The sequence below is a fragment of the Bos indicus x Bos taurus genome, chromosome 4, assembly GCF_003369695.1.
Source record: "Bos indicus x Bos taurus breed Angus x Brahman F1 hybrid chromosome 4, Bos_hybrid_MaternalHap_v2.0, whole genome shotgun sequence".
Classification (NCBI taxonomy): Eukaryota; Metazoa; Chordata; class Mammalia; order Artiodactyla; family Bovidae; genus Bos; species Bos indicus x Bos taurus.
Window position 1 is genome coordinate 23,585,943 of NC_040079.1, and position 26,503 is coordinate 23,612,445.

Below are 26,503 nucleotides of genomic sequence, written 5' to 3' on the forward strand. Positions count from 1 at the left end.
ACCACCTATGCAGAAGACACGGGGGTGTGGACAGGTGAAGATCCCAAGAGACTTGTCAGCATGGCCTTCAAGGCAAAGGCCTAGCAGACAGGGAGCATTGTGATGGACTATGAAAGTCAACATGCACACACACACTCATTATATTAGCAAAATTCTAGTTTATCTCTGGGGCAGTGGGACCCAGGCATGATTACTTCTTGTGAAAGGACAATCTATTAGAGAGGATGTGGTGAGAGACACTTATTCTTTTGGCTGGAAGGCTGGATTTTTCTGTGTATGGGTCATAATTCTTTCATTAACAAGTGCCAGAACCCTCGCTGGCTTATATAAAAGGGGAATTTTTGGCTCCTGTAGCTGGAAAGTATAAGCATAGAGCCGGCTTCAGTGCACGTGATCTAGACATCTGTGTGATCACCAGGACCTGGGACTCAGGACTTTCCGTGCCCTGGCTCAACTCTGCTGTCCCGGGACTAGGCTTCCTTCTCTTCAGGGTCCCCGCCCCTCTCCAACCCCTCTGGTTACAAGATGGTGCCCAGAGTTCTTAAGCCCGCCCCTCTCCAAGGACACAGCCAATGGCAGACCTAGAATGTTTCCCTCAGCACTCCCGTCCAAAGTCTATTGCCTCCCAGAGATTCTGATCCAACCAAGTGCCCATCCCTGAACCAGTCACTGGGACCCGCCCCTGCTCTGTGCTGATTGGTTTGAGCTTGGGTGACGTGTCCTCCCCTGAACCAGGGGTGAAGTTAATTTTCCCAGAAACTTTTGGCTGAGAAAGGGTGAAGGGGTGGATCTCTAGAGGATAAATGAATAGTAGCGAAAACAACAGGTGTCTACTGTGTCTAACAGTGTCTTCCAATTTTTGTGTTTTGATCATGACTGTGTTAGTCAGGGTTTTCCAGAGAAGCAGAAGCTCTGTGTGTGTGTGTGTGTGTGTGTGTGTAGATAGAGAGAGAGAGGAGTTTATTTTAAGGAATTAGGTCATGCAATTATAGAGGCTCCAAGTCCAAAATCAGCAGAGTAGGACTGCAGACTTGAGACTCAGAGGAAAGCCCATGTCGTAGTTCAAGTCCAAAGGCATCGGCTGCAGAATTCCCTCTCCCTTGGGGAGGTCACGCTTTTGTTTGAGTCAGTCTTCAACTGATTGGGTGGCTGCACACCCATATTATAGGGGAAGTCTGCCTCACTCAAAGTCCACTGATTCAAATGGTACTCGCATCCAAAAACCCCTCTCAGAAACATCCAGGATGACGTTTGCCCACATATCTAGGCACCATGGCCCAGTCAAGTGGACACATCATAGTTACCATGACAGTGACCGACTGCAGGAAGTAGACTTACTTCACACTCATGCATGCACTTACGTGGCTGAAACATCAGTCTCACACAAGTTTTATCCTTCCTAAATGTGACATGCTTTTATTTTTCTCCTCGATTTTATTTCATTAAAAAGAGCACATGTGGCCTGCTCAGTTGATTTCTAGACTCAGGATGGATTGTGATTTGTCTTTTGAAACGCCATCCCAGAAGACATTTTCTGGATGTTCTATTATTCCATAGCAAAGGTCCTGAGGACAAGAGGATTCTGTTCAGAGGTTCAGGGAAGTACTGTGTGCCACCGAGGAAGACCTGAAGAGATTTCCAAGTCCCAGTATGACTGGGTGTGACCCCAGCCAGGACCTATAACTACTCATGCATCTGTTTCCTTATCTGTAAAGGCTGCCTACTTACAAATACTTCTTCTGCCTAACAGGGTTGCCACGCACAGTACAGTCAGAACAAGGTAATATATATGAAAACACTTTGTAAACTCAGAAGTAATTTTGTGCAGTAATTGCTATTTTTAAACTACTCTATAATAACTTTCTTCTCTGCCACTCAAGAATCTGAGAAGATGATGCTATTTCATGAAAATTAGTTTGAGCTCTTCACCACGTGCCACATAAAACAAAGCCCCAATTTCTTTAATCAAAATGATGATCAGCTTCTAAAAATGAGTCCCACCTCTCCTGAGATGATTTAGAATTAAAATTTGATTTCAAAGAGGGGGAAAACAGCAGCGTGTTTGGGTTTGATTCAGAATCTTTCAGTCCCACCTTCCTGAGCCTTTCTCATTCTTCCTAGTTCCTGAGTCCTTCAGGGCCATTTGGGGGTGACTCGGCTTCATTATTTGCCTTGAAGCATCTGAACTGGGCTGAATGCCACCTCCAATACTTGGTTTTTCAAATCAACCGAGTGATGACCCGAGAGAGAAATGGCAGATGGGACCTGGAATCTCAATGGGGGTTTCCTAGGTCACGTCCTCACTTACCAGGATTAAATCCAGCTTTGCCAGGACGGACAGCCTGAGGCAGCCTTGGGCGGGGGCAGGTGGGCAACTCTACCCACCTTTGGGTCTGGCCCTGGGCTGGGAGGGCTGCAGTTGGTTCACCCCTGGGTGGCACCGGGTGGGGTCTCTGATGAGGCAAGCTGGGGCCCTCCACATCCCTAGAGCTCACATCCCTACCTCCCCCATTCTCTTCCATTTCTCTTATTTGTTTTTTAATCAGTCTCTTTCGTGGTGTGTGAAATGAGAGGCTGGTTATTCCTATCACACGTTATTGTTTTCTGTGGGTTCCCCCCTCTCCAGGCGCAGTAATTTCGCCGTCCTCAGATGAGGGTGACGAGTGTTTGAGATGCATAACTGTGTCTCATTTCAGTGCCTAATAGGAGATGGGGAATGAGGCCTGGCACCTTTCTGCTCAGTAAATTTATAATTACAGGCTTCCTCGTCTCGCCTCTTGCAAACCAGAGAGCTGTTGATTGGCTTGTGGGCCCGTGAGTGGGTACAGTAAGGCAGGGCTGTGGCAGGCACGCTTTCCTGGTGCTCGGCAGGTTCCAAAACAGGGACTGTTGACAGTTCCCTCCAGAAGGCTGGTGGCTGAGGCCTGACCCGCACCTGCCTGTCTGGAATGAGGATTACCAACCCTGCTGGAATTTGGCTGTTGGCAGCGGTGTTCTCAGAGCTGCAGTAGCCAGCAGAGCACGTGGCACCCATACAGCAGGCTCCTCCAGACAAAGGCTGAAGGGGTTCAGGTAAAGTCGGGAGACAGGCCAAGGGTGGTGAGAAGAGCCCTGGATTGGGAGTCCAGGGACTTGAGCTTGACCCCATCCCCACTGTGAGCTCACTGTTTGACCTCCTGCAAGTCATTTAACGTCTGTGGGTCACAGCTTTCTTGTCTCTAAAATCAGCGGTTGGAATTGTCCAAATGGATCATCTCTTTCAGATAAACTTCTAGATTCTGATACTTAGATGTGCACAGGCAATTCACAATGAACCATCCTGACCCCTCATCACTTACAGAGGTGGTACCTTTGGGTATTTTTTGATCCTAGTCCCTCTAATCTTGTTAAAGTCTTGTCAACAACAACAACAACAACACAGCAACATCCACAACAACCCACACATAAGAAACACTTACTTGGGGCCGGGAGAGACTGTGTGCCAGGCACTTTCCAGTCATTATTGCTTTTAGAAATAAATACCTGTGCCTGCCTGATGGGCGTTACCTGTGAGGTTATGCTCTGGGGGTTTCAGGGGCTTTGCTTTCCCCCTACAGACCTAGGAGAGGTATTGCTGGGTGATGTATTGGGATTTCTGTGTGTGGGAACTTAACATGGATTAAAATGGACTTCCAGGACTTCTCTAGTGGTCTAGCAGTTAAGACTTCACCTTCCAATGCAGGAGGTGCGAGTTCAATCCCTATTTGGGGGGCTAAGATCTCACATGCCACATGGCCAAAAAAACAAAGCATAAAACTGAAGCAGTGTAACAAATTTGATAAGAGCTTTCACTGGAAAGAATCAAAATTTAAAAATAAATAAGTAAATAAAATTGACTTCTGGGGGCTCTGGAATTGCACTTTCCTAGAAAGAGGACAGCTTTTGTAGTACTACAATGCTGGGCTTCACCTGAGCTTTCCTGGTAGCCCAGTCAGTAATGAATCTGCCTGTAGTGCAGGAAACCCAGGTTCGATCCCTGGTTTGGAAAGATCCCCTGGAAAAGGAAATGGTACTCCATTCCAGTATTCTTTCTTAGAAAATCCTATGGACAGAGGAGTCTGGTGGGTCTCAAGAGTCAGACACGACTTAGTGAGTAGACCACCACCACCACCAACGCTGGGTTTCAGCCTCAGCTCTGCCAGCTTATGAGCCACGAGCCATGAGCCATGAGCCATGTGCTCTTGCTGAGCTGGCTTCCTCACCTGCAAAGCAAATCAAACACTTCTGACCCCAGCCAACAGGTGTCTGATGAGTGAGGTCATGGGTCTCCTAGCATTTGGCTGGGGCCGGAGGTCCTGTAAGTGATACACAGATGCTGATGCTCCTCCTCACCTCCAGCCCTCTTCCTGCCAGCCAGAAAAAGGTCTTGAGTCTCCATTCCATGTCAGCTGTGGGTCTGGCGCTGTGGACGCACCAATGAACAAGGTACCCCCTGCTCCCAGGGAGCTCTCACAGGCCTCAGCTCCAAACTCAGTTCTTTCAGCAAAGGTTAAACCAACAGGAGCATGGAGATCCTTTCTGGAAGCAGGACCTAAGCTCTTCCCAAGTTTTTTCTCCGACACCGTGTATTTTAGTCTCAACCTCCCAGGGACACCTTGACAAGGTCCTGGCTCCCTTTCTCACCCTATGTCCTTCTGACTCTTACGAACCGTGTTTTCCAGACAGACGCCTCCTGGTGTGCACCCTGAGGGTGCCCTCGCTGTGGCTCCAAGGACCCCTCCCCAGGGAGGCCCTTCCTCTCCAGCTCTTCAGGTCCTCTCAAAGTTCAAGGCTCAGCCCAAATGCCCTGGCCTCGCTGAGGCATCCTGCAGCCTTCTCCTTGTTCCCCTTGCCCCAGGTTAGAGGTCAGCTATACTCATCTGAGCTCTTGAAGTCCATCATCTAACATTCCATCATCTGAGTAACTGGGGTTCTGGCGGTATCCACCCCCCTGACTCAGGGTTCTTCCAGGGCCTGGTCCAGCCTTGGCCATCCTTGGATCCACAGTATCTTGCTCATTTGGAATGTGCCCTGAGCGCATGTTTGCCTTGTGGAGGAAGAGATGAAGGTCATCTGCTCACAGGATTGCTGTTGGTCCTGGGTGTGCTATCTGCCAGTTCCCCTCCTCTGATGTTTTTTTGAGAAGATTTGTGGTTTTCACTGGGACCTTTGCTGACAATGTCAAGTGTCTGTTTAACTTTCTTCTTCCGTCTCTTGTTTATTCGCTCAGTTGTGTCCAGCTCTTTTGGACCCCATGGACTGCAGCACACCAGGCTTCCCTGTCCTTCACCATCTCCCAGAGCTTGCTCAAACTCATGTCCATTGAGTCAATGATCCCATCCAACCATCTCATCCTCTGTTGCCCTCTTCTCCCCCTGCCCTCAATCTTTCCCAGCATCAGGATCTTTTCCAATGAGTAGGCTTTTCACATCAGGTGGCCAAGATATTGGAGCTTCAACTTCAGTATCAGTTCTTCCAATGAATATTCAGGGTTGATTTCATTTAGGACTTTGCACTCTCTCTGCTTGGGATTTCCCTGGTGGCTCAGATGGTAAAGAATCTGCCTGTAATATATGAGACCTAGGTTCGATCCCTGGGTCGGGAAGGTACCCTGAACAAGAGAATGACTACCCACTCCAGCATTCTTTCCTGGAGAATTCCATGCACAGAGGAGCCTGGTTGGGCTATAGTCCATGGGGTCGCAAAGAGTCTGACATGACTGAGAGACTAACAGTAACTAACAAGTTGCTTGGGATGGGGGATGGGTCTTTGGCTCAGTCACCTACCTCTTCCTATCAGCTTGTTTCTGAGTTATTTGGGCAGGGACTGGGGGGAGAATGAAAGAAATTCCACAGAGGTGAGATGTCCCTGAATAAGACATAGGCCATTCCTTCCCAGATTTCTCCCAAACTGGAAGAAATATGAAAAGCCATTTTCTGGAAATGCATGCCAAAAGGCATCTTGAATAGAAATGAATGAGACCATTAGGATGGAAAACTATATTGTTCCACAGGGAGTTGTTTATTTATTTATTTACTTGACCATTTCTTAAAGCATTTGTTCTCTGCCTTTAATGAAAACCTCTCAGAGGAGGCCTCACTATGGGCGGCAGCCAAGATCTGCCTCATTAAAATGACATCGAGGCTCAGAGCTGGGCAGTGGACCCAGAGGACCGGGTTGCTGACACGCAGTGAAGGGATCTGGGATTTGGGTTGTTAATTTGGCCTCTTGCACCGACCAGCAGGGATTGGGGTGGGGGGGAGGGGCAAAGGAGAACCTTCCCCTGCAGTAGGTGCAGACCCAGGGGGCTGGAGCTGTAATGGACAGCCCCCGAGGAAGGGTTGTTTGAACTGATCTGTTGTGTATAAGCCGTCACTGGTGGACATTCCCATCTGTGCCCAGCTGGGGTAAACTGAAATGGTTTAGCAGGACAATACGAGAGCATGGACCTCAATTAACCTTTGTGCCAGTGACCTGATTTGCATGTATGATGTTTCCATGCACGTGTGAGTTGGGCTCTCTTGCTTTTTTTAAAAAATGAGTCAGTTTATTCAAGTATAGTTTTATACATATATAGCATTTCAAAACATTTATTTATTTTTGGCTATGCTGGGTCTTCGTTGGTGCGCATGGGCTTTCTCTAGTGCTGGTGAGCAGGGGCTACTCTCCAGTTGCCGTGCATGGGCTACTCATTGAAGTGGCTTCCCTTGCTGAAGAAGCATGGGCCCTGGGTGCAAGAGCTTCAGTAGTTGTGGCGCAGGGGCTTAGTTGCTCTGAGGCACGTGGAATCTTCCTGGACCAGGGATCAAACCCATCTCCCCTGCATTGTTGGCAGGTGGATTCTTAACCACAGGATCCCCAGGGATGTCGGATGACCTTTACTGCTTTTACCTGTGCATCTTGGATACCTGCCCTCCGCTCTAAAGTGGGAGTGTCGGAGGTTCTTACATCAGGAGGCTGCTAGTTAGGGTCCTAGTAGGAAACATCCTACATGCAAATCAGGTCATTGGCACAAAGGTTAATAGAGGAGCTGTTGACCAGGTGCCTCCTCAGAGGCAGGGCGGTGTTTAGGGCCAAAAACACGGAGGCCCTTTATCTCCCCTAGGACCAAATGGAGGCAGATAGGAGGCAATCCACAGACTCCGGGGATGGGGAGGCCGAATACACGCAGCCCACCTCCCCTCTTCTGAGCCTCTCCCCTTCCCACTGGGTTTCTGCTGATTATCCTCACTCTGCTGCACCTAACTCAGACCAAGGAACCTGCACATGTAAGGGCTCCTGGGCACAGAGAAGGGAAGAGAGCAGAGCTAGGTGTGTGTGGGGGGGGGGGGGGGGAGGGGCAGGTGGAAGATACACAGCACTAAAAATTTGTTCAAATGAAATGAGAGTCCCTGGAAGGTGCTGGACAGTGACTGATGCACAGTCAGGCATTCTGTGGGCAATGACTATCATCATCAACATTATCATCATTATTACCACCACCATTATCACTGTTGCTACCATCGCTAGTATTATTACTAGTACTACTACTGACATGCCCACCTGCTGCCACTAGCTTGGGCTGACTCATACATGTATGCTGGGGACCAGCCCCAGCTTCCCCCCTTGAAGATCTATTTCAGTGTGTGCAGGATGCTTTGAGGGCCCAGCCAGACAAGCTATGGGGTGAAACTAAGACTCGGCCTTTGTCATCAGCATCACCTCTTTCCTTTCCCCCACAGGGAGCCTGCACTCCTCACGTGACACTGCTGTGCCCAGTGCCCCGTGCCCCAAGGACGCGTCTCTGAAATGAAAGCCATGCCTTGGAACTGGACTTGCCTGCTCTCCCATCTCCTGATGGTGGGGATGGGCTCCTCCACTCTGCTCCCCCGGCAGTCGCCCCCACCGTCCCAGAAGCGGTCTTTCGTCACGTTCCGCGGGGAGCCCGCCGAGAGCTTCAACCACCTGGTGGTGGATGAGAGGACAGGGCACATTTACGTGGGCGCCGTCAACCGGATCTACAAGCTCTCCAGTGACCTGAAGGTCCTGGTGACCCACCAGACGGGGCCGGACGAGGACAACCCCAAGTGCTACCCGCCCCGCATCGTCCAGACATGCAACGAGCCCCTGACCCCCACCAATAATGTCAACAAGATGCTGCTGATAGACTACAAGGAGAACAGGCTAATCGCCTGTGGGAGCCTGTACCAGGGCATCTGCAAGCTACTGAGGCTGGAGGACCTCTTCAAGCTGGGGGAGCCTTTCCACAAGAAGGAACACTACCTGTCGGGGGTCAACGAGAGTGGCTCCGTCTTTGGGGTAATCGTCTCCTACAACAACCTGGATGACAAGCTCTTCATTGCCACTGCTGTGGATGGGAAGCCTGAGTATTTCCCCACCATCTCTAGCCGGAAACTGACCAAGAACTCGGAGGCAGACGGCATGTTCGCATATGTCTTCCACGACGAGTTTGTGGCCTCGATGATCAAGATCCCTTCGGACACTTTCACCGTCATCCCCGACTTTGATATCTACTATGTCTACGGCTTCAGCAGCGGCAACTTTGTCTACTTTTTGACGCTCCAGCCTGAGATGGTGTCTCCCCCGGGCTCTACCACAAAGGAGCAGGTTTATACGTCCAAGCTTGTGAGGCTTTGTAAGGAGGACACGGCCTTCAACTCCTACGTGGAGGTGCCCATCGGCTGTGAGCGCAGCGGGGTGGAGTACCGCCTGCTGCAGGCCGCCTACCTGTCCAAAGCCGGGGCTGTGCTCGCCCGGACCCTCGGGGTCCGCCCAGAGGACGACCTGCTCTTCACCGTCTTCTCCAAAGGCCAGAAGCGGAAGATGAAGTCCCTGGACGAGTCGGCCTTATGCATCTTCATCCTAAAGCAAATCAACGACCGCATTAAGGAGCGGCTGCAGTCCTGCTACCGGGGTGAGGGCACGCTGGACCTGGCCTGGCTCAAGGTGAAGGACATTCCCTGCAGCAGCGCGGTGAGTCCAGGGAGGACCTGTGGGCCGGGAGGGCACAATGAGGAGGCCCAGGCTGTGGCCTCCACAGGGTGTGAACCACCTGTCCCGTTTTGTAGATGAGACAAGTATATCCCACCTCTGGGGCTCCTTAGGCTCGGATCATCACCAGCTCAGGCATGCTGTGACCACTAGCACTGAGCTTATGAGAGTCAGAGCCGGAGCTGAATGTAGATTTCCTATCGGCACTTTTCTCTGTTCTGATTGGCTCATTGGCTGAAAGAGGAGGGGCTAGAATAGGCGGGAATTGTATGCTGTACATTCCGCGAGGACCAGGCATTGTTGAAGGCTGCATTGTGTGTGCTGTGATCCCAGACATGTACGCACCTTCTTCTTTTTTTAAATTAATTTGATTTATTTTAAATGGAGGATAATTATATTACAATATTGTGATGTTTTTTTGCCATACATAACATGAATCAGCCACAGGTATACATGTGTCCCCCCAACAATCCTGAATCCCCTCCCACCTCCCTCCCCACCATATCCCTCCAGATTGTCCCAGAGCCCTGGCTTTGGATGCCTCACCTCGTGCACTGGTGTACCCACCTTCTTACCAACCACACCTGTTAGTCACCCTTCTGAGCATAGAATAAAACCATTGGGTGATGGGGGGGGGGGGAGAGCTTAGAGTAAAACCACTACTGGGAGTAGGGGAGGCAGTCATTTCACATTTAGAGTAGATGTAGAACTTCTGAAGAGGTATGTTTTTAGCCCCTTGTGTCTTTAGGAAATGGCAAAATAAGATCAGAAGGAATAGGATGAGAGTCCAGTGAACACAGATGAAAAACAGAGCTTGCTTAGAAAACTGCATTTGTTAGGCATCTTCTGTGTGCACAGTTCCATGGAGGAGATACGTCACAATGTCCAGAAGCAGCCACGGAGCAGTGCTGGGTGACAGAAGGGCTGAAGGAAACTGGAGGAAGGGGAGAATGAAGGGTTGGTTTGGGAAGCCTGCCCAGGGTCCTGATGGACAGACGACCTCAGGCTGCTGGGTGACCGCAGGTGCTGCAGGTTACACAGACTCCTGCCTCTCCCAGCCTAACCCACTTGTGACCCAAAGTGAAAAGCACCTGCCTTTCTATGGCTTGACTTCTGTTCATCTTCATGGTTGTTTTTTCTCAACCACTCTTCAAGTGACTTGGAAGGTTCAGCTATTGGCATCTTCTATGCTCTGTGTCACTCTCCTTTCCCTTTTTCCTATTTATTGTCCATTTGAAAAATTATGAACCTTGTTTGAGAAAACCTATCCCATAATATTAGTGTAGGAGAAGAAAAGTCAGTTCACTCATCAGGTAGAAGCATTCAGTTGTGTGGATGTAGTTCTTGACTCCTAGTCAAACTTTGATGGAATCCCATATTAGGAGAGGGTATTTGGACTGATTTAAGAAGTGCAAGTTTCGTTCATAAAGTGGCTGCTTGCCAAGCAGCCCTCAGAGGGCACTGGCACCCCACCCCCAGCATGTGGTGAGGTCGTTCCTCGGGGTACTGGGATTTGGGGTGATGGCAGGGGAGAGGAAGAGAAAGAAGGAACTCACTTGCCACCCAAAGTTTGTCTTTGGTGCCCTAGCATTTAGGCTCAGGCTGTTTTCTAGTGATGCATTTTCCAGAGGCTGAAATTATAAGATGTCATTTCTTCTTGGAGGTCCTGAAAAGCCAGGAGACGCCCCTAGTGTCACAAAGGGAATTGAAGAGGCATTGAAGAGGCACCATGAGCCAAAGAAGGAAGCAACACATTGAGGGGGCTTGAGGCCAGGGAATGGAGGGGACTCCCTTGTATCTGCTGAGCCCTAGAGACTTTGGTTTGGGCAGTAGGTGATCCACTCAAGAATCTATAAGACGGGTTTATGGGCTTCCTGGGCTGTGGACTGCTCCCACATGAAGACAAGGAATGACAGGCCAGATGCTGTGCTGTGTGTATGTTTATTACACACTCAGATGTAGGTCCCTGGGGGAAATGCCCCAAGAGTGTTTCCACAGGAAGGTGCTCAGAGATCTCCCAATCTGTATCTTTGTTCTGAGGCCCGACAACTTGAGTGAGTTGCACTAAGTCACATATTTTGTGTATGCATGGCAGAGACTGCATTTGAGGAGAAAACCCTTGCCTCTCGCCACCACGCTTGCACACACGCCCACACACACCTCTATACACATGCATTGCATGTACACAAGAAATACCCCCATGAGCTCACACACATGCTCCTTGTGTTAGAAAATAGTAAGTTTATGCTGTGTGCTTACTTAACAGCTAGTTCTTTTGAGATTAGAGAGGTTGGCTATTTTTGCTGCAGAAAACTTGCTCCTAGCCTGTCTTTTGGGGCGATGCTTTGGGGAGTAAAATCAGCGGTGGGGATCAGCCTGACTGCCCACAGGCAAGCATTTGTCTCGCCCTTGCTCCCTGCCACAGCACAAAAAGCAGAGTTCATCATGGGGAGTCTGCAGAGCTGTAGGTCCTAACATCCGCCTGGCGGCCTTGGAGAGAACAGAGGAAAGGCAGCTTTGCAAGACAGGCTAATGCCAGTACTGGGACTAATGGAGCCAGATAACAAGCTTTTGATTTTTCTTTGGGCTTTAATTAGCCTTTTCAAGTTCGAGGCAAGTTCAGGGTTGAGAGCAGAAAGGAGGAGGCCAGAAACTCCACACAGGGCTGGGGCTGTCTCCCCAGCCAGTCTAAAAGACCACACTGGCTTTTAATGCACAGTATCAGTTTCTTTTGATTCAGCCGATGCTCGAGTTACTTTGCTCTGGGGCTAGGCTACGCTTCTTTTGGCCTCAGCCCAGACCACACAGGTTTCACCCGCCTCAGCCAGGCCAGGCTCCTGAGCATTCCCATTGAGGAGCCCTCTCAGGGACACTGTTAGCAAACCCAGCTTTTCCCCGCACTCTTCATTCTCAAGGCCATTGCATTCCTTTCCCTTATGCCTTCTTACCTTGAGGCAATGAGGGATGGGGATGGGACGAATTCTAGAATTTTGTTTTGTTTTGTTTTGTTTTGTTTTGCCTGGAGTCTGGGATTCCCTGGAGGCCTGAGAAGGGAAACACAATCTCAGATGACCTCTGTCCTGTGACATTTCAAGCAGGAAAGTGGAGGAGGGGTGTGTAAGGTACAGGAGGCTGACTTTAGGACTTACGCTTTGTAGGATTGGGGTCCCCTGTAGGTTTTGTCATAGTTACAGCTCAAAGAGCTTACAAAGTGGTTCATTTTAAAATTGAGATGAAATTGACGTGTAACATGACACTAGTTTCAGATGTAGAGCATAATTGTTCAATATTTGTATATATTGCAAAATGATCACTGCAAGAGTCTAGTTAACAATCCATCACCGTACGTAGTTACATGTTTTCTTATGATTAGGACTTTTAAGATCTATTCTCTTGTGGCATTGACATATATACACTGCCATGAGTAAAATAGCTAGCTAGTCGGAAGCTGCTGCAAAGCACAGGGAGCTCAGCTCAGTGCTCTGCGATGACCTAGAGGGGTGGGATGGGGGGCGTGGGAGGGAGGCTCAAGAGGGAGGGGATATATGTATACATTTAGCTGATTCATATAGTACAGCAGAAACTAACGCAACATTGTAAAGCAATTATACTAAAAAACAAACCTCTACTCTGTTCAGTTCAGTCACTTAGTCATGTCTGACTCTTTGCAACCCCATGGACTGCAGCACGCCAGGCCTCCCTGTCCATCATCAACTCCCGGAGTTTACTCAAACTCATGTCCATTGAGTCAGTGATGCCATCCAACCATCTCATCCTCTGTCGTCCCCTTCTCCTCCCACCTTCAATTTTTCCCAGCATCAGCGTCTTTTCCAATGAGTGAGTTCTTTGCATCAGGTGGCCGAAGTATTGGAGTTTTAGCTTCAGCCAGTCCTTCCAATGAATATTCAGGATTGATTTCCTTTAGTATTGACTGGTTGGATCTAGTCCATGGGACTCTCAAGAGTTCTCCAATACCACAGTTCAAAAGCACCAATTCTTCAGTGCTTAGCTTTCTTTATGGTCCAACTCTCATATCCATACATGACTACTGGAAAAACCACAGCTTTGATTAGACGGATCTTCGTTGGCAAAGTAATGTCTCTGCTTTTTAATAAGCTGTCTAGGTTGGTCATAACTTTTCTTCCAAGAGCAACTGTCTTTTAATTTCATGGCTGCAGTCACCATCTGCAGTGATTTTGGAGCCCCCCCAAAATAGTCTCTCACTGTTTCCACTGTTTCCTGATCTATTTGCCATGAAGTGATGGGACCAAATGCCATGATCTTAGTTTTCTGAATGTTGAGTTTTAAGCCAACTTTTTCACTCTCCTCTTCCACTTTCATCAAGATGTTCTTTAGTTCTTCTTTGCTTTCTGCCATAAGGGTGGTGTCATCTGGGTATCTGAGGTTATTGCTATTTCTCCCAGCAATCTTGAGTCCAGCTTGTGCTTCCTCCAGCCCAGCATTTTTCATGATGTACTCTGCATATAAGTTAAATAAGCAAGGTGACAATATACAATGTAGATGTACTCTTTTCCTGATTTGGAACAAGTCTGTTGTTCCATGTCCAGTTCTAACTGTTTCTTCTTGACCTGTATACAGATTTCTCAGGAGGCAGGTCAGGTGGTCTGGTATTCCCATTTCTTGAAGAATTTTCCGCAGTTTGTACTCCCTTAGCAGCTCTCAAATATACAACACAGTGTGTACATGCTAAGTTGCTTCAGTTGTGTCTGACTCTTTGCAACCCCATGGACTGTAGCCCGCCAGGCTCCTCTGTCCATAGCAAGAATACTAGAGTAGATTGCCATTCCCTCCTCCAGGGGATCTTCCCAACCCAGGGATTGAACCCATATCTCTTTTGTCTCCTGAATTGGCAGGCAGGTTCTTTACCATTAGCACCACCTGGGAAGCGCATACAGTATCATGAACTGTATCACCATGCTCTACATTACATCCCAGGACTAATTTATTTTATAACTGGAAGTCCATCCCTTTTGTCCAGTGACTCGTTTTTAATGCACTCTTGTCCTAATTCCTTGAGCTAGAATACTTGTCCCATGGTGCTCTTCAGGCTTTTCTGGTCTCTTCCATTTCCTGGGATTCACATTTCTTCCCCTGAACTCATGCCTCCAGGACTCCGAGCAGGAAGCAGTATGAACCTGAGGACCCACCTCCTCACCAGGTCCCTGCTGTATTCAGCTGTACTCAGGGAAGATGAGGTCCGAGGGCCTGCATGTGTGGGGCATCAGTGGAGCCACGTGTGGCCCATAGCCTGGTGACTAGGTGAGAGGACAGACTTTGGGCTGGGAATCTAGAGTCTTGATCTGTAGGGAGCAACCTGTTGTCTTTACTCTTGGAGAAACAGGGAAGTCTGGTTGAGCCCCCATCATGGATAAGGGCCAGTTGGCGAGAAGTGGCTTCCTCATGGGATTGTGTCCCAGTGAATGTCAGTGCATGTTGCAAATGCAAATCCCAGAATGGGCATCAGGTGTAGAGGCTGGGGAAGCAGCCCGGGCACTTGCTGGTGCTTGGGGAGGGCTGGGTAAGGGAGGGGAGAAGAAACTTCTGCCTTTGCCTTCTGGCCCATTCCTTATTGGGTCCTGGTTTTTTTCCCCCAGCCTGGATGGAAAGAGGTATCCAAGAACAAATGGGCTGGTATCTGAAAATTGCTCTAAGGACCTCAGGAGGGCCTCAGCAGAGGATGGGTCCTAGAGGGATCGACCAGGCCTCCTCCTAGTGTGTCTTAGGATTTGGGAGACTGTAGACCAGCCTAACACCCTTTGCTGGTGAGCATCCAGGGTGAGGGTTAAAGATGGCGGTGTAATTTCTGTGTTTCTGCTACTTAGCACTGAGATGGTTTCTATCTTTGGTCCCTTTAAGGGCTACTGTCTGGTCTCCCCACACCCTCTTCTGTCTGCAGTTGGGGTGAGGAGCTCATAGCCCGAGGCTATTGTCATATCCCATGACCTGAGCAGGCCAAGGTAACAGCTCTCAGTTGCTTTCTGGGAGCACCAAGAATCCTGACCTGGAGTGAGGCCACCAGGCTGGAAAGTGTGCTGTTGGGCTCCAAGACCTTGTGTTCTTCGTGGGTAGAGAAGCCGGGCATCCTACTGCTCCCCAGGAATGGCTATCTACACCTCCTCACCCTTTCTTCAGCCTTCCAGGGTCACCTACAGAACACTAGCCCTTCTGCCTACAAATGAGTTATTGAATGGATGAAATTTTTATTAGGCCCTTGGCAATGTACTCTCTCCTGGCTGATGCCAAGAATCATGAAATGACATCAGTCTCTAGGAGCCTAAGAGTCCAGAAGGGAGATGCCTCCAAGCAGGTCATTATAGCCTCTGTGATGGGAACAAGGGCTGTGGCCCTGGGAGTGACCATCACTCATGCCACTTAAGTCTTCCCTAAGTTTGGAACCAGTTGAGAAGTGGGTGTAGGAGTTAGGCAGCATCAGCTTTAATGCTGAGAAGGCTGGATGGGGCAGAAAACGTCAGTCTCCAACTCTTTGTGACCCCCTGGACTATAGCCCTCCAGGCTCCTCTGTCCATGGAATTCTACAGGCAAGAATATTGGAGTGGGTTGCCATGCCCTCCTCCAGGGGATCTTCTGAACCCAGGGACTGAACCTGGGTCTCCTGCATAGCAGGCAGATTCTTTACTATCTAAGCCACCAGAACTCAGCTGCTTAATCTCCGCCTCCAAGGCTTGAACTTAGAGTGACCGTCCAATAGTAGACATTGGTCCATGGGGCAGAAACTATGACCAGAATTCCCGCTTCACCCTTGTCTAGCCTCCAAGCAGAGTGTGTTGGCCTCTGAGCCGCCTGGCAATCCCACTGGAGTCCTTGTGGGGCCTGACAACATATAAAGGGCTTCATCACCTCCTTTTCTTCTCCCAGCAGTTCTGTAGGATAATAGGGAAGGCAGACATCCCATCTAGTTGAGGAAATGGAGGATCGGAAAAGTCAAGGACTTCACCGAAGGTCATGTAATTGGTGGAGCAGAACCTTCTATACATCCTAATTCTCAGCCTGGGGCTCTTTCCACTGGTGTTTCTTGATAGGGCCGTAGTGGGACCTGGGGCAGGGGGATGATTGGTGGTGCTGGGCGCTTGCGTTGCTGGACTATAGAGCCCTACGTGCCCACGGGACTCTGCAGTCACTGCAGAACCAGGAAATCCCTCACGTTTCCTGGAGCCCCTGATTGAGAGCTGTTGCCAGACCAGGCATCTTCTCAACTTTGGGGTTGACTTGCCAGTCCCTCTCAGACTCACAGAGGCACTCGGACTGAGCTTTTCATTTTTAACCCCAAGCTTCACTTCACATCAGCAGTGGAGGAGAACCCACTGGTGTGTGCCGTCACTCTGACTCACCACTGCTCTCGCAGGGCAGCCCCGGGAGGGGACAGGGTCACTCCCTGGATGCGGGCTGGCCTCCCTGCCCGGCCTGGATGGTCACTCAGTGAGGTCTGGCGCCTGGGATCCTGACACTCCACCAGAGTCCGTATCCGGAACGGCCAGGCAGCCACCCCAGGCTCCGGGGGCTGGATTGTGCCCATCTGCTCGGGCTGTTTTCTTTTCCTGTCGGCAGGAAGTGCGGCTCTGACTAGATGGGTGTATCCTGTTGTTTATGGCGCAAGGCAAGGCTTTCTCTTTCTGCTCAGCTGAAGTCCTCTCTTAGACCATAATCTCCTGCTCCTGCGTGCCCCTCATCCCTCCTTCCTCAGCTCTAATACATTCAAGACTCACTCACACACACATGCACACACACACACTGGGACCCAGCCCATATGCCACACTCAAGTCCCCCTGACAGCACACATCACAAATCTCCTTTCACATCGGTGCAAGCCCTCACCCCTCACAGCCCCATGACCCCTTCTGGTTTAGCACTGGGGGCCTGCCACGTCACAACTCCAGTCATTATAGATTCAAGCTTCTTCCCCCTCCCCACGAGAAGGCTTCTGTCTCAGGTATTCAGGTGAAAAGGATACCTACCTCTTTCTCTTTGGGAGAAAGCATCTCCCAAAGTAACGTTACATCCCGTTACATCCCGGCCAAGAGCATGCAGGGCTTTGGGTCCCTAATGGTGGCCAAGCTGTAGGTGATGAGCTGGACCTGGTGAGAGGAAGGGGCTTGAAGCTGGCCTCCTAGGCTGGGTGTGACTTCCTAGGAACCACTCTGGAGCCCATCGGGCCAGCAGGGAGGGTGATGAGATCCAGGAATCAGGCCTGCAGATGTTAACACAGACACCTGGCACGGCCACAGGGTGGGGTTTGCCCAGTGGGGGATTAGGGCATGGGGCAGCCTTGCCATGTCTTCACACTGAGATTCTGACCCTGACTTCATGAAGCCCCCAGAGGCGTGCACTCTGGTGCACACCCACACGTGCACACACATCCTCTCTGCCTGGATGTCCGACTCACACTGCCTGTCCCCTGTCTTTTCCCTCTGTTGCTCTCTCTGCTGTGCTTCACTTTCTCACTTACACTCATACTCTGTGCAAGATATCCCTGAGGCTCCCCGTTTCTGTGGTGGATCCTCCCCCACACCCCCACACCACACACAGCAGCTCACACCGCAAGTACAGCTATGTACCCACGCCCGTGTACACACACACTTGTGCACACACACCCCTAGACGGTGTGCAATGGCCCAGCCCAAATCAGCAGCCGAGCCTCTCATTCGGTCAGCACACAGACCAGCCCAACTTATCCATCCAGTTCTGCCTTTCCTTCAACTCCTATCATCCTCTCAGGGTGGCGTCTTGGCCAGGATGCTGGCCTGTGAGCTTGGGTCTTTGAGTCTCAGCCAGGTCCATCTCATGAGAGGTCACTGAGCTGGTGAGCGGTTTCCCTTTTGCTTTGAATCATACATTTCATCTTTTAGAAGGAGGCGATAAAACCATATCCCTTTAATAAAGTATGCCAAGACTCCTAGGGAAAGAGAAATACAGAGACATTCATAAGTGATGATAGACACAGAACACCTTATATTTGTAGAACACTGAAATAGCTCATGGCATCATCCGTATAGTCTCCTTGGGTTACAGTAACCACCTGAGGAGACAGAAAGGGATTTCATAATATTGCTGTGCTTTCATACTTAATGTTTTTTTTTCTCCACCGATGTCTGCTTTTGAGAAATTTGGGCTGTGCCAGACCCAGATGTTATGTTCGGAATCCCAGGCCTGGAGCGTGCCCACCCGCCTTCCCTGCCATCCAGCACATGATATGAATACAAAGTCAAGGCCTTTGAAGGAGAGGAGACATTTCCAGCTAGATCCTCCCTGCGGTCACCTTCCTGTGCTCCTCTGGTTTTTGTAAGGCAGAAGGGAATGGCTCCACGTTGGCACACGGCGCTGGCGTCACCTCATTTACAAAGTTAGTGGAAAGAAGGAAAAAAGACAACTCACGGAGTTCTCCATTTAGTCCCTCAATTTACATATTTTTTAAAATTTTTCCTAGTGAATTGGGCCCTGCATGCCTTCCGCATATATGAAATGGCATCAGCGGGGGGAGAAGAAAGCCTGCATCTTTTCCCAGTCTCGGTGTCATTACTGTGTCTCTGTCAGTGTTCCAAAATATAATGGGATTTGTTCGGCTGATTTATCCTGCGTGCCGGCAACATTATCCAGACCCACACTCGGGCCCGAGGAGCGAAGAGGGGGAAGATGCATGGCAACGAGACTGGGGCTAATAAAATTTATTCCTCCTAACAAGGGAATGGCCTCCTCCGTAATTCAGCCTGGCGAGCGGGGCCACTGCTTCCCAGCGCCGGCCAGAAAACACACAAACTTAATCATTGTGGTGTGCCCCGCTCCAATTACCGTTCCGGTGGCGGCTCAGGTTGTCTGCAGTAGACAGGGAGAGCAGTGGGGATGTGGAATTGATGGTCTGGGGATGGGGACGTGGCTCTTGGTCCTTGACAGGCAGCCGCTGGGGACCTCTGAAGCTTAAGGTACCCAAGGAAAGGGACGCACGTGTGGGTTTTGCTTGGTGCCATTCCAAGGCCTTCTTCGGTCTTTCCCAGGGGTCCAGCTTTGGCTTCTGCACTGAACCCATCGTGGAGGTTACCTGCAGAACTGGACTAGTGGAGTTTCATCCGTGTTTCTCTTGCTTGGCCAGCCTGAATCTCTGGTCATGGTGTCCTGGCCCTCTGCTTACCCAGAGGGAGGAACCTGGGGCTCTCAGCAGCTGAGCTAATGAGGAGAAGGTCAGGGCTTTGATCCCTGGGGTTCCTGACTTGGAGCTGCTCTTTGCCTGCCATGCTCAGCAATTCCTAGGAGGGGTGCATTGCTATGGCTGGCCATTGGTTACAGCCTGGAGTGGGCTTAGTGTTCCTCTCTTGGGAAAGCAGCTCAAATTAGTGGCATTAGTTGCCTATTAGAAAGATAACTTGTTATCATGATGAGTGAATGGCCACTTAGACGACCTGTGTTTTGGTACCTATCTCTGTGAGATGCTTAGAAACAGGGCACATAGCTCGTTGGGAATCTCGGTGTGATTCATTGGGCTCTTTTTCCAACCCCAAGACACTTTTCACAAAGCCCCTTCGATAATGTGTTGGTCTAACCAGGTTACTGTGACTGCGGTTTGCTGGCTTCCTCTCTCTTTCTCTGCACATTCACTTCTCCTTCAATCTCATTGAAAAAGACACAATAAAGAGCCGTTCTGAGATAATGTGTTAGTAACTAAGTGGATGAGGTCTCCTTCATGCTCTTTTCTTGACATCTGGGCTCACGGCCGAGGTGTGGGGCCAACCTTTGCCTCTACTGGGGTTTCTCTGGCTCTGAAGTGAGTTTGACTGCCTGGGATCAGCCTGGGCCCTGGGCAGAGCTTCAGACAGGGTTAGAAAGTATGAAAAAGAGGAAAGTTTATGAAAAACAGTAAGCAATCGTAGGGCGATATTGTCTGAGTTTTTGGATCTCTTTGTTTTAGAAACGAGTGCTCAAGGCACATGGGAATATTTTATGGTGAAACAAGCTTTCTGATGAGAGTAACCTTAAGCCAACCAGAGCCTCCCCATGAGGTTCCTGCCTCCCTGAGGACTCTCCCTGCTTCCCTCCCTGCCTGCTGTCAGAGGGCACACAGAGTCGTCTCCAGGGATAGATACGCTGTGGGCATCAGAGCCTGGCACATCTATGAATGCCATGGGGTCAGCGGTTCTATTTGAGATCTGGCCCCAATAAGTGGGGATCATTACTTTCCTGCACTGCAGAGATATACAGCTAGAGTCTGTATTTAGACATGAGCTACTGTACTTACCTGATCAATATCTCCCTTTATAAAGGAATCCCGCATGTGTAATTCACCTAGTCCCTGTTTCCTGTGGAGCTCTACTCTGGTCAGCTCCCAGTATATGTGTGTGTGTGTAAGTGTATTAATTAGTGGGTACATGTTTGGGGCCGCTGAGCATGAAGAATCTAAAGACCTTTACTCTTCCACATCAACAGGCACCTCTTTTTCTTCTAACTTGTGTTTATTTTCTAAACTTCAGCTTTCCCTCTCCTTAGGGACAGGTTGGCCCAGGAAAGGAGGAAGCCCACTCTGATGACTGGCCAAGGGCCTCCTCCAGACAGGAGGTTCGGTTTCTCCCAGAGATCACAGAAGGGCAGGAGGCTTTTCCTGGATGGTAGCAAAAGAAGTCAGGCCTGTCCCTCCAGCAGCCTCTCTCATCCTGGCATGTTGAGAGACCAGTTCCCTGATCCTGGTCCCTTTGGCGCCACCCTCCAGCACCCTAGAGGAAGCCTCTATGTAATACCCCCTTTTTTCCCTCCCGACTGGGAATTTGGGGTTCTGGTATCTATTTCTCAGTACCTTGATAGAACACGAGAGGTCATTTTTCTCTTCTGTAAAATGGGGCTGTTCAGTTCTAAGCTCTGGGGTCAATTTCCTCTGAAATTGTACAATGTGTGAAAGCATGGCCATGCCCTGTCCTGGATGGAGAACCCACAATTGACCCCCAGTGTTGCCTCTTCCTTGAAGCCTTACTGCCCTCCTCAGCAGTCATGGTCCCACCCTCTGTCCCTCCAGCCCCAGTGCACAACTGAAGCTGGTCATACATGGCCTTGTCTAGTCATGGACCTGGTCTGCAGGTCCTCTAAGCCATCTTTCTATTGTTAGGTCCTTACCTGCTGCTTGGTGCCTAGTAGATCCTCCTAAACTCTCTTAAGCAAAGTAATCAGCGAGGAACAATAAATACTGCTGTCTTCATTTAGTGCCTCAGTGTCCTCTAGTGGCAACGGAGAGCTCCAGTAGCACAAGAGACCAAAAGTTGGATGGAAAAAGGCCCGACTGAAGGCCCCACAGTGGGTGAGCCTGGGAAGGTCTCAGATGCCTTCTTCCCCATAGTGGTCCAGCCTCCTAGCTTTGGGGGTGGGTGCAGGGTGCTCAGGACTAGATGGCTCGAGGCTGGATGCTACTTTTGCCTTCAGAGAGAGCCGGAGAATGGGTTTGCTCCCAGATGGAAGGATTCATCTCCCTGCTAGGCCAGGAGCTACCATGAGCAATGGGAGGACCAGGTCTGACTTTGTATTTTTCCTTCCTGGGTTCAGAGACGGTGGCTGCCAGCTCAGAGTGGTTGGCAGCTGTATCTCCAGGTGGAGAATTCGCCCATCCCCGCAGGCTCACCTGGTCAGTCTGGGATATTTGTAAACAGTGGATGTCTGGGGTGAAGGGGGAAGCCTATGGCTATGGAAGAGACCAGGTCCCAGAGCTGAGCTAATTGGCCCACAGGGGCATGGACCTGGTGACCTTTATCTCATTAGCGCTGCTTTTGAACCACTGAGCTCTGGTCTAGTTCTGATCTTTCCATAATAAGGACTCGATCTGGGGTTTCTGCAAAGGTGGGGTGACTAAGGGCGGGACTAAAAGAGCTCCACCCGGCAAGAGGGATGCATCTGGAACCAGGCCGGGGGCCATGCTAGCCAGGACAAAGAGTGATTTCAGAATCAGGTCCCCACCCAAGGCCTTATCACTGGAGGGCTTCAGGATGGATTGGCCCAGGTTATGAGGGTGGTGGTGGGGCAGGGGTCGGAGGGTGATGCCCACTGTCTCCCAGGTCTACTCCTTCTTCAGCCGTTCTCAGGGGGTCTCCGCAGAGACCACCAGAAACCGCTGGGGTCCCTGGTGGCTGCTCTGCAGCTCTGCCCTGCAGCCTGGGGAGACTGAGCAGGAAGGATGCTGGCAGCACTTAAAATCCCCTTTCTGTGGAGATGATAGAGCTTTTCAGAGTGCCAGTCTGTCTGCAGAGTGGGAGCAATTTCCCTGTAATTGGTAAAGTAACCGTAACTGCTCTGTCATTTGTATGTAGCGACACGTAATTGCACGGTAACCTTTGCCGCTGAGTGCGAGGTAAGCGCGGTAAGCTATTAGATTGTAATTCGGAGTGTCAGCTCTGGCTCCCCATGCCACCTTCACCACCGCTGCTCAGCTCGGGGAGGCGGCCACGGGGCCCCTCTGCCTCCAAGTCTAGTGGGTCCTGCTCTGGTGGTTATGCTTGTCACATGGCGTTCTCTCCTGGGCCTAGTCTGTGGCACCCTCAGCCAGGAAGAGACCCCCGTGGGTGACCTGGGATGGTGCTTCTTACTAAATCATCTGGAAGGGGTTAAGATACAGATCTCTGAGCCCCAGCTCCAGACTTTCTGATTCAGTAGATCTGGGGTGGGGCTGACCAGAATTTGCATTTCTAAGGAGCGGCCCTAACTCTAACCAGGGCTTCCTTGGTGGCTCAGATGGTAAAGAATCTGCCTGCAATGCAAGAGACACTGGTTTGATCCCTGGGTTGGAAAGATCCCCTGGAGAAGGGAATGGCACACCACTCCAGTATTCTTGCCTGGAGAATTCCATGGACAGAGGAACCTGGCGGGCTACAGTCCATGGGATTCTCCGGGCAAGATTCTCTCAGATCTCAAAGAGTTGGACGTGCCTGAGGGACTAACACACACACTCAGCCCTAACTCTTCTGGACCTAAGACTATTTCTCCTTTATTCAGCCTCATTGGCCTTGATAGATCTTTAAGAAGAACCACCTTTGCTCTTTCATCTTGATAACCTGAGTGCCTTTAATCTTGATCACACCTCTCTGAGACAGGTGTCATGAATTTCCCCAAAGATCTAAGACTCACAAAGGTTATTTGAATTGTCTATGGATGACCTGGAGTCAATCCCTGGGCTGGGAAGATCCCCTGGAGAAGGGAAAGACTTCCCACTTCAGTATTCTGGCTTGGAGAATTCCGTGAACCATATAGTCCATGGGGTCACAAAGAGTCGGACACGACTGAGGGGCTTTCACACAACACACAGGGATAACCGACAGGAACCAGAGCTGACCGCTCTCTTGTTTGTTTTTGCTGTTCAGTTGCTGAGTTGTATCCCACTCTTGTGAGACCCCATGGGTTGCAGCCCACCAGGCCCCTCTGTCTTTGGGATTTTTCAGGCAAGAATACTGGACTGGGTTGCCATTTCCTTCTCCAGGGGGTCTTCTCAGCCCGGGAATCGAACTCAGGTCGCTTGCACTGGCAGGTGGATTCTTTACCACTGAACCACCAGGGAAGCCCGACACTCTCCTAGCACTTACTAAGGGCCAGACATTGTTCTACGTGAATTAGCCATTGAGTCCTCTCTACAGTACTGGGAAGTATATGCTATTATTATTATTGTTATCCCTATACTACCCATGAAAACCTGGGGCACACAGAAGTTAAACAACTTGCCCAAGGTCACACAGCACTAAGTGGTGGAGCTGGGATTCTAACCTAGGCTTTCTGGCTCTAGTTCCAAAATAGTGTTAGCTATTTTGAGACTCAGGTCTTTATTTAGTCATCCATCAATTCATCCATGCATTTTCCATTTAATGTATATGTCTTAACCTATTATGAACTAGGAACAGAGCTAAGGGTACTGCTGCTGCTGCTGCTGCTGCTGCTAAGTCACTTCAGTCGTGTCCGACTCTGTGCGACCCCATAGACGGCAACCCACCAGGCTCCCCCGTCCCTGGGATTCTCCAGGCAAGAACACTGGAGTGGGTTGCCATTTCCTTCTCCAATGCATGAAAGTGAAAAGTGAAAGTGAAGTCGCTCAGTCGTGTCTGACTCTTAGGGACGTCATGGACTGCAGCCTACCAGGCTCCTCCATCCATGGGATTTTCCAGGCAAGAGTACTGGAGTGGGGTGCCATTGCCTTCTCTGAGCTAAGGGTACAAACATGCCTAAAATACGGTGCCATCCTTGAGCTCATGGCCAGCCCCCAGAATCCAGTGGATCACCAGTCTCACTTTACAAGTCAGGCACCCCATGAGGACATCTGTGCAAAACAGATCTGGTATCTTCATAATGGGAGAAGGCAATGGCAGCCCACTCCAGTAGTCTTGCTGGAAAATCCCATGGATGGAGTAGCCTGGTGGGCCGCAGTCCATGGGGTCGCTAAGAGTCCGGCACAACTGAGCGACTTCACTTTCACTTTTCACTTTCATGCGTTGGAGAAGGAAATGGCAACCCACTCCAGTGTTCTTGCCTAGAGAATCCCAGGGACGGGGGAGCCTGGTGGGCTGCCATCTATGGGGTCGCAGAGTCGGACATGACTGAAGTGACTTAGCAGCAGCAGCAGCATCTTCATAACGGGCCAGAAGGAATCCCAGAGGCTATGGCCCTGTCCGAGGCTTTGGGGTCTGTTCACGGGGTGCCCACTGCATACATTCCCATGCAGCAGACCCTAATCTTTTCCCTGGTAAGAATGAAGCTGCTGTCTAATGAATAAGCCCTGGAGAGGTGGCCAGAGCTCATTCGTGGGTATTTGTGGACTGGCAGGGGACAGGGCCTGCAGGCGTGCCCGGCTCCTGATTACCACAGAGTCCAGCCCCTTCCTGGCTCCTCTGGCTCCAGCTCTAATCTTGCTGTTAATGGGGCCCAGGGGAAGGCTCGGCCAGGGCTGGAGGAGCACACACTCTCCTTTCCTGTTGCCCAAGGTGCTCAGGAATCCACTCCAGCCTTTGCTTGTCGAAGGTGTTCGCCAATTAGGCTTCCCTTCCACGGGTCCTGGCATCTGCTCCCTACACCCCAGCCCCCCAGGGTCTGTAGGCCCTGTGGGACCCTCCCTCTGTTCCTCTCCTCCCATGCTGCAATTACTCTGATGCTTTGGCTCAGACTCTGAGGGTGGTGTCCTCAGAGAGCTATGCTCTGGCAGGGGGCACGCAAGGGCCACTGCCTGCTGCACCCTTCCCCCCCCCGCCCCCGAAGGCTGTTCTGAGCAGGATTTCCATCAGGAAAATGAACCCGAAGAAACACTGTACCTTGAGGGCTCCCGTTTAGCCAGTGCCTTCACACCTGTTGTGTCACCTTGGTCTCAGGATGAGCCAGTCTTGCTTTTTACTGTCAAGGAATGGTAGGCCCAGAGAGTGGGAGGAGGCTGTGCCAAGGTGTATGCTTGGGAAGCTGCTCAGCTGCCGTGTGAGCCCAAGTCTTGTGTTTTCTCCCACTCCTTCACTGTTAAAAATCCTTCCCTTATCAATCCCGGCTGGAGGAAGCGAAGAGTAAGACCCCGCCCCCACCCTATGCCACAGTTGGGGACCTCAGCTTCCATGCACACCCAGGCTGGTGTCTGGTCCAGGCTCCTGGCCCAGCATCTCCATCACCCTTGTTTCAGCTAGGGCTCCGCTCAGATGGGAGAAACCAAGACACAGGGGAGTCTGAGTGGGAAGCTATCTTTGTCTCCAGAATCCTAGGGCCACGGTAGGAGCCCCAGTTGAGGCCTTTGCTTCATTTGAGCCTGATGACAATACCATGAGGTCAGCAATTTGGGGATGTACCTGCAGGTCTAGGTGAGGAGCCCGGAATCTGCCCCCTGTGTGGGTCTCACAGGGAGCTGACTTGAGCTGAAACTGGTGGAGTCCTGGCTGCCAGGACACCAGGCTGAGCTGTTCTCATGCCCCCCCACCATGAAAACATTCCTCACCAGGGCTTTTGCGGTGCAAGATGCTGCCGTGGTAAACACTTGTGGGTCCCTGACTTTCTGCCTCTGAGCAAGCAAGGATTTAATGCAGCCATTGGCTGAATACACACTTTTGTTTTTGTAGGTGGATGTTTTTCATCTCATGTTCTGCCCAGTGAAGAAGAAAGGTATCTAGTTACTTAAAACTCAGAATTGCAGTCCTGGGGGCTGAACAACCTGAGTCGTGTCAGGTCAAGGTGGTGGGAAACATGGACAGCCTTGTTCCCTGCCTCAGTTTCCCCTTGTGGAGAGTGGACAGTCCTTCAGCCTTATCCACTTGGAAAATGGTAGTAGTGGGTGAGATCCTTTGGCTAATGGCAGACATCCTGGTAGCACAGTTTAGGGCTGAGAAAGTCCAGGGTGAGGACAGGACCAGAGGCAGGAATGTGCAAGGCCATGAAGATCCCTAAGCTGCCCTCTGAATGCTTGGCAGTCACCGTGGTTATGTCTACCAGGGAGAAGACATTGTCTGTCCTTTATCTGGGCTTTGTCCTTCCTGTTTCCTCTCCA

The 26,503-nt window shown here is 50.5% G+C and overlaps 1 protein-coding gene across 1 annotated transcript in view; it reads left to right on the forward strand.

Moving 5' to 3' along the window:
- Positions 1-26,503, forward strand: part of PLXNA4 (plexin A4) — a 483,041-nt gene that overhangs the window by 66,872 nt on the left and 389,666 nt on the right. Inside the window, exon 2 of the mRNA XM_027538965.1 lies at positions 7,740-8,991. Within this exon, the coding sequence (XP_027394766.1) occupies positions 7,807-8,991 (1,185 nt within the window). The 5' untranslated portion in view covers positions 7,740-7,806. The remainder of the gene's footprint in view (positions 1-7,739; positions 8,992-26,503) is intronic.